The 14,765-nt window shown below is 41.5% G+C and overlaps 1 protein-coding gene across 1 annotated transcript in view; it reads left to right on the top strand.

Annotated features, from left to right (window-relative positions):
* Window positions 1–5,216: 5,216 nt before the first annotated feature.
* Window positions 5,217–14,765, top strand: part of Chrna7 (cholinergic receptor nicotinic alpha 7 subunit) — a 122,113-nt gene continuing 112,564 nt past the window's right edge. Inside the window, exons 1-2 of the mRNA XM_021167658.2 lie at window positions 5,217–5,333; window positions 5,508–5,647. Coding sequence (XP_021023317.1) covers window positions 5,279–5,333; window positions 5,508–5,647 — 195 coding nt within the window. The 5' untranslated portion in view covers window positions 5,217–5,278. The remainder of the gene's footprint in view (window positions 5,334–5,507; window positions 5,648–14,765) is intronic.

Raw genomic sequence — 14,765 nt, 5'->3', positions numbered from 1 at the left:
ACTGTGTGTGTGTGTGTGTGTGTGTGTGTGTGTGTGTGTGAGTATATCTCATAGCACCTGTATGAGGTCAAAGCAAAAGTTGTGGGGATGCATTCTCTCCTTCCATATGTGGGTGAGTCCTTGGATCTTCAAACATGACCACAGATGTTCTTGCAAACTGAGCCATCTCACTGAACCAAGTATATGAAATTTTGATTACCAATGACAATGACAGAAGACAACACAGTAGGAATAGATGAATAAAAACATATTGGACAAGTGGAGAATAGATGTCAGAATGATCAACTTAGGGAGACCAATGATACACTGAATGTAAGTGGGCTGAGCAGTAAATAATATTGAAATATTCAGAGCAGAAGAAACCAGCTGTGTATGATCTCCCAGGCATACTTCAAATGGGAAGTCATGAGTTTCAGATAGAAGTAAATTTAAATAAGATGTGCTGTGCAATCAGGAGGCCTGAGACAGATGATGTTGCTTTACCAATATTAAAGAGAATACAAGCCTGGGAGTAATAAAATTAAAGAGGAATATGTTACAAAATAAAATAGGCTAGTTCACTAGTGCAACAATCACACACACACACACACACACACACACACACACACACACACACACTAAATTAAAAGCCTTTGAAGCAAAATTGGCAGATCTAAGAACCAACATTAAAGATAGTTCCTTGAATTTTAAAGTCTAGCAAAGAACCAAATATGTAGTGAACCCTGTGGGCCTGTCTAACTGACATTTATAGGGCACTTGAGCCCAACAATGTCAGAATACATATTCTTTTCTTTTTCAAGTACATATGGGATGTTTTCCAAGACAGAACATTTACTATATATCAGATCCAAAATCAAGTCAATATAGTTAAAAGGGTTGAAATAAAAAGAATGTGTGATGCCCTCAAAGATTTAAGTTAGAAATATACAAGAGTCATACATATGGAAAATAATCACTTATTTGAAAACAAAGTAGCACAAGGGAATTAGAAAACGTTTTGATTGGCAGGGAATGAATATGAAACATCAAAATTAGTTGGAGACGTGGAGGCAGCTCTCAGATGGAAATTTGTATCTTTCATCACATTTTAAAGGAAATCTAAGCTCAATAATCTCAGTGTATTCATTAAGAACTGTGTAAGAAAAGCAAATTAAATCTATACTATGTATAAACAATGAGATGAAAACCAATAAAAGGACAAGGTGAGAAAATTAACAAAGAAAATGTTATCTGGGAAGATCAATAAGTCTGATGAACCCTACAGAAAGTAATTAAGATCAAAAATTAGGAAACTAATTACTAGATGCAGGAATAAAAAGAAGTTATCACTTCATGGTTTGCAGACAGAATGGTGGCATCAAAGGGGCACTGTAATGCCATGCCGCAAATATATTATTGCTTAAACAAACAGGTGCAATTCTCAAAATGCTACACATTGTAAAACCTTTCCAGGATGAAATAGAAACTCTGAACTGTCCTATAGCTGTTAAACTTTGTTCTTAACTTAGAAAACAACAGTAACAATATCAAAACAACCCACAAATGTAGGCTCAGTGAGAGACCATAAGGATACATAAGCCTGTTGGCCTGATAAAGGGGGAAGGAGAGAACTGACTTCATTTTCACTAAGTTGTCCTCAGACCGAATCTACATGCAGAGTGGAGTGTGTCATACAAATATATCATATGCCAATAAAAATAATTTTCTAAGTTTTATAAAGAAACCTTAAGGTGTATAACTTCATTTGCCAATCTTATTAAAGTTCAAAGAAGAAATAATATCTGCTACAATCAATGTGAGAATATCATTCTTCACAGAATTAGTGAAATTTTAAGAGGTAAAAATTATACAGCATTCTCATGTTTCTTATTAATACTGGGAAGTTTCCAGAATTTGTTTTTGGATGTTTCTGTAGTCCAATATTGCTTCTCTGCTTAATGAAAGGACCCTGCATCCCTAAAAGACCCAGAAAAGATGGTGTTCATCCAGGAAAGCCATCCAATTCCCCCTCCCCAAGGCAGGTGAGAAATACTTCCTGGCAGTGTAGGGCAAAGGGGACATCAACGTTGTCCATTGTGGTCGACATATTTGGTCATTTTACACGTTTTACACATCTTAATTTTACAGGCTTAAACCAATCATCCTACTATCTCAAATTGTTGGTCTTTTGTCTTAGAGTTTCTGTTGCTGTGAAGAGACACATGACTACAGCAGCTCTAATAAAGAAAACCAGTTAATTGAACCTGGCTTTCCATTCAGAGGTTTAGTCCACTGTCATCGAGGCAGGAAACATGGTAGCATGTAGGCAGACGTGGGGCTAGAGAGGTAGCTGAGAGTTCTACATCTGGATTGGCAGGGAGCAGGAAGAGAAAGACCCTGGACCTGGCTTGACATTCTGAAACCTCAACCCATCTCCAGTGGCACACTTCTTCCAATGAGGCCACACCTACTCCAACAAGGCCACACCTCCTAATAATGCCACTCCCTATGAGCCTATGGGGGCTATTTTCATTCAAACCACCCTAAGCATCTTTTCTGATTAGTTTGTTGTAAAGTCAGCTTTAAGGTTGACTGTGACTCCTCTTATGTGTTGTCACAAAAAACACTTGCATGTTTTTTATTTTTCCTTTTAAAAATTATCTTGCTATTTAACATATATATGTGTTATGTCTGTATGTCTGTCTATGCACTGCATGTGATCCTGAATTGCCCAGACCAGGGCATCAGATTCCCCCTGGAGCTTGAGTTACTGACTGTTTTGAAGTACCATGTGACTCCTGAAAATTGAACGTGGGTCCTCTGGAACAACAGCTCTTAACTGCTGAGCCACGCCTCCAGCCTTGCTTTTCACTTTACGATTTGAACTTATTGTGATTTTCTTTTGGAGTCCATGTGGGAAGCTGTAAAGCTTCACCCCTATCCTCCCCTTTCACTCCCCCACTCCAACACACACACACTAGAGGAGGAATCCTTGAATATAAACAGCACAAGCATTTGATAGCTGGATCTGCTCTAAGCCTGCTGATGCACTGTGGGTGGTTACAGGATTATCCTCTCCCTTTCCATAGCTCAAGCAGAAAACATGGTTCTCTTTCCTGGGACACAATAGAGGTTTTCTAGTCTATTACATGAAAGGGGATTTTGTTTTAGTCTGTGGATTTATGAAGATCTCTTCATCCCTGCTTCCTATCTCTCATAGGCACAAGGTCCAGTTTCCTTGGACTGCATTAAAAGTCTAGACTTCCATCCTTGTGTCTGCCCTTGCTCTGCCTCTCCTTAGGCTAAAGCAGCAACATCAGCTTGTGGAGTGTGTAGGGTTTGTTTCCAGTTGCCTTTATAAACTTGGATACATTGTGTTTCCCTTTACCTTTTCTTTATGCTGAGAATGGGATTAAGCAGTGAGCCTACATCTATGAGTAAACTCTACTCTCAGATTATTTTACACTGCACAGATGAAAGTAACTGGGTCTCATTGAGAGCACTAGGTGCTTTCAGTCTTACCTTTTGGTAACAGGGATACTAACATCTCAGAACGGAGGAACTGAGTTAATGGGTTGTTTGCAGAGCCTCCAGGTGTCTGCCCAAACATAGGTCATAAACAGGTATTGACCAATTGTCCCACCCAAAGACGATTATTTCCTGGGTTGCTGATCTTACAGGGCATAGCTTTAGTGGTATGTTTGGGGCTCCTAAATGTGACTCCCCAACTTAGTAAGGATGTAATCATGGTTTCTGTAATGTGATCCCAGTTGGCCACACTCAGGAGAAGTGGGTTTTCCTGGCTTATCCCTCTGTAGTGCTAGCTAGGGCTCTTAGGCACTTTCACACTGAGAATAGAAGAGAGAGCCCTTCCATCCCACCACCAGTGCAGATGATTTTCTGCTTCTAGCCGATGTTGTGTGCTTCTCCTTCTCTGATGTTTTTTTATTTTCCTTCTCTCCTATCTTCCTGGCAGTGAATGCTTTACAGCTCATTCCTTCACCAAGTGCCTGCTTTGTGATGTTCCTGCTGTTGGACATAGGATGAGGAGTACCCAGGAGCTAGACGTACACCCATCTGTTTGCCAGATGCCTCTGCCTGCTGTCCCCTTTCCATGTGGAATACTGGGTCTCCTTTAACGGGAGCCCTGGTCAGTTGTCTGTTTTTTGTTTTTTTTTTAAATGAACTTTCTCCCAAAACAGTTTCCCCCCCTTTGGTCTTAACCTGCAGCTCTGAAACCTTATACCAACTCTTTAGACTTCTAGTAATCAACATGGGAATCCTTCAAGACACTCATTTCCAGGGTATTGCATGCCACTGCTCCTGCAAACCAAGCCCCTGGAGTTACTATCCCCTTCCCACCACTTCCAGTTTAGTCACTTTTTTTTGATAAGCCTGTCCCTCTTTTTTAGTGTTGTACTTTCTAATCCATTGGAGCAACAGTCTGATGACGCAGGTGTTATGGAGTCTGTGGGAAGAGAGGACGGATTCCGCTAACGGAATCCAGAGTAGTCTTCAAGGTGTGTTTTCTGTACTTCCGGGGGCAAATGGGATAGCCTAACTCACTTCTGACTGCTGCCATTAGTACCATCCTCCCAATATGGCAGCAAGGAAGACACCTCTAGACCAGGGTCTCTGTGGCTAATCTCCCTCCAGTCCTTCCTTGCTCATTTACTATTCTTTGAATCAAAGAGGCCGACAGAATCAAGTTTTGGCTTGTCTTTCCAGAAAGGGATTGGAGTTAATGTTTCAATTTTCTGAATCTGTTTTAAAAGAAAGTGAGACTAGGTCAGGCTTTCTGCTGATAAAGTATGTTATATCACACCCTGTGTTTGCCTAGTTTAGCTCTTCCATAGAAAGTCTCAGGAAGGAGCTGATCGCTGAAAACACCAGGTCTTGCAGGGAAGACACAGGCTTACTCCTGCGTGGTCTACCTTGTCTGGCTGGAGAAACTTCTAAGTTTGCGATGCAGATTCTGGCACCAGAGAGAGTCCTGGAGGACTGGGTCTGCAAACTGTTACTGGTGTGAGTACAGCGCACAGTTGGTAGCAGGAGCAAGTAGCTCGGGGTCAGAGGCCATCGACTAGCTGAGCAGGGATGCAGTTCCCGGGGCGGCCACGGAGCTGCGCGGCTCAGAGGGCGCTCGCGAGGCGGGGGCGCGCTGTCACGTGTGGGGGTGCGCGGCGGCGGCGGGCGCGCGCAGCGCTTTAAAGGCGCGGAGGCGGCTGGAGCGGCAGCTCGGCCCCGGCGGACGGCGGGACGCGGCGGCGGCGGCGGCGGCGGCGGCGGCTCCGGCGACATGTGCGGCCAGCGGGGAGGCATCTGGCTGGCTCTGGCCGCGGCGCTGCTGCACGGTAACCGCAGCGCGGCTTCGGCCGTACTCCGCGCGGCGGGCTCCGGGGAGCAGACTCCGGCGGGCAGGCGGGCGGGCGGGTGGTCCCGGGTTGCGGCTGGGCGGCGGGGCTGAGATGCTTCGGGGCGGGGTGGCGGCCCCATGCTGAGGCCCGCTGGGCGCTCTGCTTCCTAAGTGTCCCTGCAAGGCGAGTTCCAGAGGAGGCTGTACAAGGAGCTGGTCAAGAACTACAACCCGCTGGAGAGGCCGGTGGCCAACGACTCGCAGCCGCTCACCGTGTACTTCTCCCTGAGCCTCCTGCAGATCATGGATGTGGTGAGTCTGGCGGGGCGCTCGGGCCACACACTCTCCTGTCCCGGACCAGGTTGCGCTTCGGGCAGGACCCCCAGCCACCTGTTCATGGGTACTTGGGTCGCATCCTTCTTTTAGCTAGAAACTCCCGGCCAAAGTGTCCTAAGCTGGGAGTCAGTAGCAGGAACTGGCTTCCTTGGTCACTTTCAGACTCCCTTAGAAAGAAAACTAGTGCAGCTCTGCGCCCGGAGCCCGGAATAGTTTAGACACTTACAAGCTTTTCTTCCTCTTTAGTGACTGCGTAGTGCCTTGGTGGGGGCCTGGCTTTTCGGCTGCCAATCTGTCTGGGGAGAAGGCCGACTGTAGGTGTTTAGAAGCGTTCCATTAGGGGGATGGTCATTGGTTTTATTTTGTGGAGAGGACAGTTCCTGGCGATCCTTTTTGGAGAATTCCAGGCAGCTAGTAGCAGTCCCCTGGACCCCTTGCAGCAAGCCACCGGGTTTAGGCGCCACGCCCCTGCAGTATCTGTGACAGCTTGTTTTTTCTTCTGCCAGCTGGGCTACTTTTTACGATTTTTCATAGGTGGAGTCTTCCAAACAATGCCAATACTTAGAAAGTGTTCCAGTGTCTGTTCTCTAGGTGGGTAAGGCTGGAGCAAAGGGATGTTTGTGCTCATCAGGAGAGACTACTGTGAGCAAATAGGTACCAAAGGAACTTTGGTAAAGTGGCATGGCAGGCGGTCCTTCCCACTCCTGCCCTCACTCCTAGGCTGTTCCTTTTAATCTAGTTAGTTCTCAGGATGAATGGCTTCTTACTTCATACTCTACCCGTTAAATCTGCATCTCTTCCCATGTCAGAATCCTACTTTATTAAGTGTGCACAGTGTGTGTGTGTGTGTGTGTGTGTGTGTGTGTGTGTGTGTGTGTGAGATTTATCATGAGAGATGTAGAAGACAGCTGCTGCCTCGTGGACGATTGTTTTCTAAGTTTACAGAGCACAGACTACAGGAAAGGAAGAAGAAGAAGAAATCTTGTTGGTTTTGAGTCTGAGTGACAGACAGTGAGGAGGAGCTTCTGCCATGGAGCAGAACATAGTTCAGAGAGAAGTGGAGGAGGGAGGCAGTTAGGGGGAGGAGGTGCAAAGGCTCCTGGGCATTTGGGGTAGGGTAGACCTACAGGACAGTTCAGTTAAGTGGTGGAGACGTTGCCCTTATTGCTTCTGGCTTTGCTGGTATCTCAGTGGTTGACTTTGGGAAGTATCATAAACATCTTGAGGTTTGGCTTCCCTGCTAACAGAATGGTGGACACCTACATACTTCACTGGTCACCATGATCCATGAGGAGTAAGAAAAGAAAAAGATAATGTCAAGATTCCTCAAAGTCAACTACATAATTATAGTTATTTTCCTTCAAAAAGTATACAAGGAAGGGTAAAGTAGCTAGGCTAACATGTTCCATAAAAGTCACACAGTAAGATGACTTCTGTCCCTACTTGCCCAGGGTCTGCTTTGGCAAGCCGGCCTTATTGTATGTTTCATAGCAGCCTCTGGCTGGGTAGTAAGCGTTATGGTATAGGGGCTAGTCAGCTGTAGAGCTTGTGCAAAGAAATAGAGCAGGCCTGGCAAGCTTATTGAAAACGAAAAGACTCTTTAGAATTCAGGCTAATATGTCAATAAGGCTTGCTGACCTGTAGAAGTTAAGTTGTAAGCTAGGATTAATGCTGTGGAAAAACTTAGTTATGTTATACAACTATTAAAAAATTAAAAACAACAAACTATAAACCTTTAAGTTATTGCCATATCAGTTAGGAAAAAAAAAACATATGAAGAGGGTCATGAACAGAGGTCAAGGAGAGAGTGAGGTTTGAGAAAATCTCCGTCTCCCCTTGGCCTCAGATCTAGCTGCAGACATACTGAGCTTCCTACTAGGCAATGCTGCATGTTTGTGGAGTGGCCTTGAGAAAGCTACTTAACTTTTCTCAGCCATGCTCTCTCATGTGTAAAATGAGAACAATCATATCCACTTCACAGGTTTTGAGAGGATTAAAAAAGAGAAGTTCTTGCCACACGCTGACAATTTGCTGAAAGCTTACTCCATCTTAATTATGTAGTGACTTCATTCAGAGGTCACGAAGTCTATTCCTAGAGAGGTGTGGTCACTTACCCAAGGATGCCCAAAGATTGCAGGCAGTCTGCTAAGGAAAACTCAAATGGAGTTTCTTTGCATGCCCTTTGCCTATCATAAGCTTTTTAGACTTGGTAACTTACTTTTGTAGAACAGAGCTAGCTTAATCTACTTAAACTGGATACACTGTAGCTGATTGAATATGTATGTCCTAAGCTCCTGGGTGAGAAGGAGGTTTCTACATCAGGCACAAGGAAATATGCAAACATTTGTATTCTAATTCCGTTTGGCTCTGCCCCGGTTTTTTTTTTGTTGTTGTTTTTTTTTTTTTTGAAACAGAGCCAGGTCTTTCTCGCTGAAATCTCAGCACTCTGGACAGAGGCACCAGCTCTCGCGAGGTCTATGAGTCTTCTCCTGTGGTGGAATCTCTTTACAAATTCATCTCTAGGGGATCATTTTGCTCATTTCAACCTATTATTCCATAGTCTAGAGTTTATTTCTTACAACTTATTATTGCTTCCCCCCCTTTCTCAGCAAAATGTCTTGCCTTCAGGGATGCATAGATGGCATATGATGCTACATGTACATTTTATTCATACAAGATGGTTTGCACTATCAGCATGTTCCACCTCTGTTTATAGGGCTCCCAGTGTAAGCCTTGTTAGGCTCTGAAAGTTTACAGATGAACAAGAGAGGACTTTCACTTCTAGAGGCAACACGATCTGATTGGATCTAAGACTAAGAAGAAAATCTAAGATTTTCACATGTGATGGAATTTGACATAGTTTTCAAAGTGCTGCAGATTGCACACTAGGGAAAATTTATTTCCAATGACAGTGACTGGGGTGGTTTCAAAGAACAAGAGGTTGGATTTTCAATAGGAATTTCCCAGATAGAGAAAGTAGGGAGACTTTCCCAAGTAATGGAAACAGAGGGAAGGGAGATTGTAAATGTAAGGGAGGAGACACTCCTTCAACAAGGTGTGTCTATGAAATCCTGGCTCCTACCTTTAGCAAGGTGTTTCCATAAGGTCCTAGCTCCCTGCCTTCAACTAGGTGTTTCCATGGACTGCTCTCAGTTGATGTTTGCTTCAGGTTTGACTGAAAGACTTCTTAGGAAATTTATGCTTTATTAGAAGTTCAAAAATATTGATCAATCCATATATAGTTCTTAACAACCTTTCTTCTAGTATGCTTCTAAAAAAGTATGTGATTTTTCTCTGGTAGTAAGGGCTAGTGTGTAAAATATCTCTAATATGCTACAGAATTCAGAGACTGACTTGTGATCTACCTGAGTGCCACAGACACTCTGCTTGAAGAGGTAGCATTCCAGGACTTTGAAAACCTCTAAGACTAGCTTGCCAGAGCCCATTTTCCTAGAAATGGAAACATTCTAACCGTAGCTTTTTATTAAATCTATTAAGTATGAATTATAGATTAGAATGAGAAAATGTGCATATGTTTTAAAGATAAAACATGGGTCTTTAGAGGATTTTCTGTAGCCACTGTGGTCTGTTCTAGTTATTTGGCTATCCCCTTGGTGAGGCATTTGGTAGAGAGTGGGAAGACATGGCAAATTTCTTCCAGCAGGGGCGGGAAGTATCAGGATCTATATTTAGAAGATACAAAATGTGGGGCAGGCCAGAGAGGAAAGAAAATTTGGGCAAGGATACAGAGATCTTTGCTAGTTTATTTTCTGTTGCTCTAGCAAAATAGCCAAGATTGTAAATTATAAGAAAGGGATTTATTTTGGTTCCTGGTTCCAGAAACTGGAAAGTCCAGGATTATGGTCATGGCATCTTCTCAGGTTCTAGTGAGGGCTTTTATGCTGCTTCACCTCAGCAAGAAACAGAAGTGCAAGTGAGCACATTCGAAAGAGACTGGGCACAGGGGCACATGTGAAAGAGGCTGGGCACAGGGGCAGCCTTGAGTTGTTTGTGCTCCTTGAGGTAATTGATCCAATCTCTTGAGAATTAACCAAGTCCCATGAGAACGACATTAATTCTAGAAGACACTGTCCCCAGGACTCATACACTCGTCACTAAGGCTCACCACAACATTACAGCATTAAAGAATAAACATTTTAATGTATAGGCATTTGGGGACACATTTAAACTAACCAGGGTCAAGCACAGCATGGTCTCTATGGAAGTGTGGAGAAGGAGAAAGATTCAGGAGGTTCCTTTTGGATATACCATCCATGGTACATAGTTATTTATAAGCATCATATGTGTGCATTCATGTGCATGCAAGGTCAGTTAGGTGGACGTGCCCCCTTATTCCTAATGTTTACTCAGGTAAATAGTGATTCTTAATTTCACTTTCACTGGGCTGAGAATGAGGTAATGCATAGGAAATCATTCTGAGAACTTGTAGATGGAGGGTTCTAAGTTGCCACTGGTTTTTATAATATTTCTCCTCTGCTGCTTCTTGGTCACTTACCTGGGCCCATGCATCTAAAGGCCATCCTTAGTGCTCACTTGCATAAAATAAATATGCAGTTATAAAACCATCTTCAGAAGGTGATATGTTTAGAATGAATAATGCGAATCAATGTGCAATTATACACAAATACAAATCACATAATTATGCATGAATGAATTTTAGAATTTTATAGATGTTTGGATTATAGTGCTTTCTGGAAGCTTTATTCACGAGACAGTGGGACTGGTGGCATATTTCAGTTTGCTCCTGTAGAGGGCAGGCATGGTGTGGAGCCCAGTTCCTAAGAGCTTGGGGTTTATTTGAAGTGCTGTTAGTGTCCTGCACTAACATTCAGCAGATTTCGTGCTTCTCATTCACTAGATGTGCTGCAACTCTAAATAAAGAACATACAAACATACTTATATGGCATGTTTAAGCAAGCAGAATTGACCAAAGTGAAAAATCAGATAGTTACTATAATTTATTTTGAGACTTTTTTTTTTTTAAAAGCACTTCTAGGTTCACAACAAGTACAGAGGTCTGTTTCCCTTCCCAAACCTCCTCTCATCAGCATTTTCTGTACAGTTGGACATTTGCGAAGCCTGCTGAGTCTGTGTTGACATGTCTGCATCACTCTCAGGTCACACTTCACATTCTCACCAGTACCATTGTGGCCTTGGAGAAATGAATCATGATACACTTGTGACTACCACTGGAGCACATACAGAGTTGAGGCATTGCTTTAAAAATCTTAGCTGAGATCCCTTCTTGCTCCATATCTTTACCTCCAACCCTTGCAGCCACTGGTATATTGTATAATTATATATTGTATAATTTTCCTTTCTAGGGGCTGGGGAGTTAGAGCAGCTGGTTAACTGCTAGCTAAACAAGCATGAGGACTTGGGTTCTGGTCCCCAAAACACACAAGAAACTGGGTCTGGCATCTCTCAGTACTTGGGGTGTAGGGAGGAAGACAGGCAGATCTCTGAAGCTTATTAACTGGCCAGATTAGCAGAACCTATGAACTTCAGGTTCAGTGAGAGATCCCTGTCTCCAAAATAGAGGAAGAGCCCATTAAAGCAATAACATGGAGGTTGACCTGTAGCCTCCATGTGCGCATACACACACCTACAACAAAATGTACACTACACAGACTATATATCACAGTACACACTACCCCCCCTCAAAAATATATTTTCCAGAATGTTATATAAGTAGAAGAATCTCTCTGTGGTCTTTTCGTGTTTTCTTTTTTCACTTAGTAGCAGGAATTTCAAGTACCCCCCTTTTTAATGACTTGCTAGCTTGTTTCTTTTCTGTTGAATAATAGAGCATTGTGATTATATCTGCTTCTTTATCATTTCATCTATTGAGGCACATCTTTGCACCCAAATTTTGGCAACTATGAATAAAGCAGCTGTGATGCCTGTGTTTGTATTCTTACAGACTTAAGTTTTTAATTCCCTTTGGAAAATACCAATAAGAGCACTTGGCAAGACTAAATGGTCAGGGCTTGTTCCATTTTGTAATAAATACTCAGGCAAATCTTCCTATTAGCAGTCAGTGAGCATCCCTGCTACTATGTCCATAGCAGTGTCTGGTACTGTTGGAGTTTCAGGATTTCTTCATTCTAACACTTGTGTGGTGGTACTTTACTCTCTCATTTGTATTTTGCCGGTATATGATGGGGAACATCTTTTCATGGGATTCCTTGCCATCTGTTTTTCTTTAATGTCTCTTAAAATCTTTGATCCCTTGTTGTAATAAGATCTTTTTCCTATTATTGCATATATTTGAAAACATTCATTTATCAGATGTTATTTGGAATGTATATGATCTCTGATTTGCCCGTTCATTTAGACAATGTTTTTTACACAGCAGAAAAATTTAATTTTTGTGAAATCTGTTCTACAAATTATGTCTTTAGTGGGTTTTTTTCTCTTTGTTAGTCTAGGATGTATACAGTTCACCTTGATTTAGGTCTGATCTGTTTTGAGTTATTTTTTGTGAAAGGTATAAAGTCTATATACTTTTTGGTACACAGATAACCATTTTTATATTATTTATTTAAAAGTATTTGTCATGACTGTTCATACAGTTTTCTTTTGGGTCTCATGGTTCTGTTCAGCTGGCTTGTGTGTCCTCTCACCAGGACAGCACTCCCTTGACCAGGAATCCAATAGCCTTGAAGCTGAGATGCATCACTCCCCAACATTGCTTGTCACTGACATGGTCGATCTTTTATGTATAAAGTTCAGAATTAATTTTCCAATATCCACATAAAGTTTTCTTGTGATTTTATTTACTGATTCCTTTGGATTTTATTGCCTGACAGTCATGTCGCCTGCAGACACAAGCTATCTTATTTTTTCTTTCCCAGTGTGTATACCTTTATTATTTCCTTTTTGTGCCTTATGCTATTGAAAAGGAGTAATGGAAAAACATTTTGGCCTTGTTCCTGTCCTTGAAAGAGAAGCTTTGAGTTTGTTACTATTAGTCATAAATTGCTGTCTTTTTTTTTTTTTAGCATTCTTTATCTAATTTAGGAAGTCCTTCTGAATTTCTAATTTAATTAGTTGTTTTTTATATCATGAATGAATACAGAACATTTTTCAAAGGCTTATTTGTATCTATTGATGCTAGTGGGATTGCTATTCTTTAGCTGAATGGTGTGATGGACCGCACTAGTTCATATGTGAGTGTTCCACATCCTAACATTTGGAATAAATCCCATGGCAATTCTATTTTACACTGTTTAGGTTCAGTTTGCGCCTATCGTTTTTTTTTTTTTTTTTTTTTTTTTTTAACATTTATTTGCTTAGTGTGTGTGTGTGTGTGTGTGTGCTTGCACCACAGTGCTCGTATGGTGGTCAGAGGATAGCTTGTAGGAATTAATCCTCTCCTTCCACTGTGTGAGTCTTGGGATATAACACAAGCCATTAGGTATGGTATCAAGCACTGTCATTATCTGAGTCTTCCTGAAGGTCCCATTGTTGGAAACCTTTATATCTGTGCTTAGGAGTCACCTGGCTTCACAGAATTCTACAGGAAATATTCCTTCATTGCCTTCTCAAAGACATACAAGAGAATTGGTGTATTTTTCTTAATGTCTGAGCCTGGTAGGTGTTTTTTCTTCCTGGAAAAAAGCAATTGATTCAATTTGTTTAATAAATACCAACCTATTTGTCCCCCCTTCTTTCTCATTGGTATATTGTATGTGTATAATTTGACAAATTATTTTTTTAAGAGAAAAGGTCCAGTTCATTTACTCTATCAAATTTGTGAGCATCTGTTTATTCATATATTAGTTTATATCATTTTAATGTCATAGGGTTGGAATAGTGGCCTTTTTTTCCCATTTCTGATAGTAGTAATTCATGTTCTCTTTGTTTTTTTGTTTTTTTTTGTTTTTTTTTTTTTTTTTTTTTTTTTTTTTTTTTTTGGTTTTTCGAGATAGGGTTTCTCTGTGTAGCTCTGGCTGTCCTGGAACTCACTTTGTAGAGCAGGCTGGCCTCGAACTCAGAAATCCTCCTGCCTCTGCCTCCCAAGTGCTGGAATTAAAGGCGTGTGCCACCACCGCCCGGCTGTTTTTTTTGTTTGTTTGTTTGTTTGTTTTGTTTTGTTTTATTAGATATTTTCTTCATTTACATTTCAAATGCTATCTCGAAAATTCCCTATACCCCCCCTCTGCCCTGCTCCTCAGCCCACCCACTCCCACTTCCTGGCCCTGACATTCCCCTGTACTGGGGCATATAATCTTCACAAGACTAAGGGCCTCTCCTCCCATTGATGGCCGCCTAGGTCTCTTTCTTTTTCTACTCTAGCTAGTGGCTTGTCAATTCCATTGATCTTTTCAAAATACCAGTTTGTAATGCTAATTTTGTCTATTGATTTCCTGTTTTCAAATTAATTTATTTCTCTTATAATTATTATTTGGATTTATTAATTTGTTCTTCCCCATAAAGTAGAAACATTATTAATTTTAGGTATCTCTTCCTTTAAAATGCTCTTCAGTGCTATACATTTCCTTTCAAGCATGGGCTCAGTCCTGTCTTAGGAGTTTTGAAAAGTTACGTTTATTTTTATTTAGTTAAAATATAGTTTTTTGACATTTATAGAACCATGGTCTTTAAGTCTCTGTGTGTCTGGTAAGGGGTGTCGTTAGGTATCTTTCTGCTACTGGTTTCTAGTTTAATTCCACTGTAGATTTTGAGCACAGACTGTGGAATTGCTGTTCTTTTAATTGTGTCACAGGGTGCTACAGTGTGTTGCAGTTAAAAAGCTCTTTATCTTGCGGAATATTCCATGTCATCTTAAGAATATGCATTTATCTGGTGAAGAATTCTTCTATAGAGATTGATTGTATCCAGCTGATGGAGGATCTCAAATCCAACTATGTCCTTGACTGATTTTCTGCCTGCAGTACAGATGCTTTTATTCCTTTTGGGATATATATATATATATATATATATATATATATATATATATATATATATAGAGGGGGGGGGAAGAAGAGACGAGACGAGACATAGTCTTGCTGTGTAGCCCAGACTGGCCTCAGTGCTAACATTACAAGTGTATGACAGTGTGAGAAGC

The sequence above is a fragment of the Mus caroli genome, chromosome 7 (genome assembly GCF_900094665.2).
Source record: "Mus caroli chromosome 7, CAROLI_EIJ_v1.1, whole genome shotgun sequence".
Taxonomy (NCBI): Eukaryota; Metazoa; Chordata; class Mammalia; order Rodentia; family Muridae; genus Mus; species Mus caroli.
This window is presented reverse-complemented; position numbering and strand designations above follow the sequence as displayed.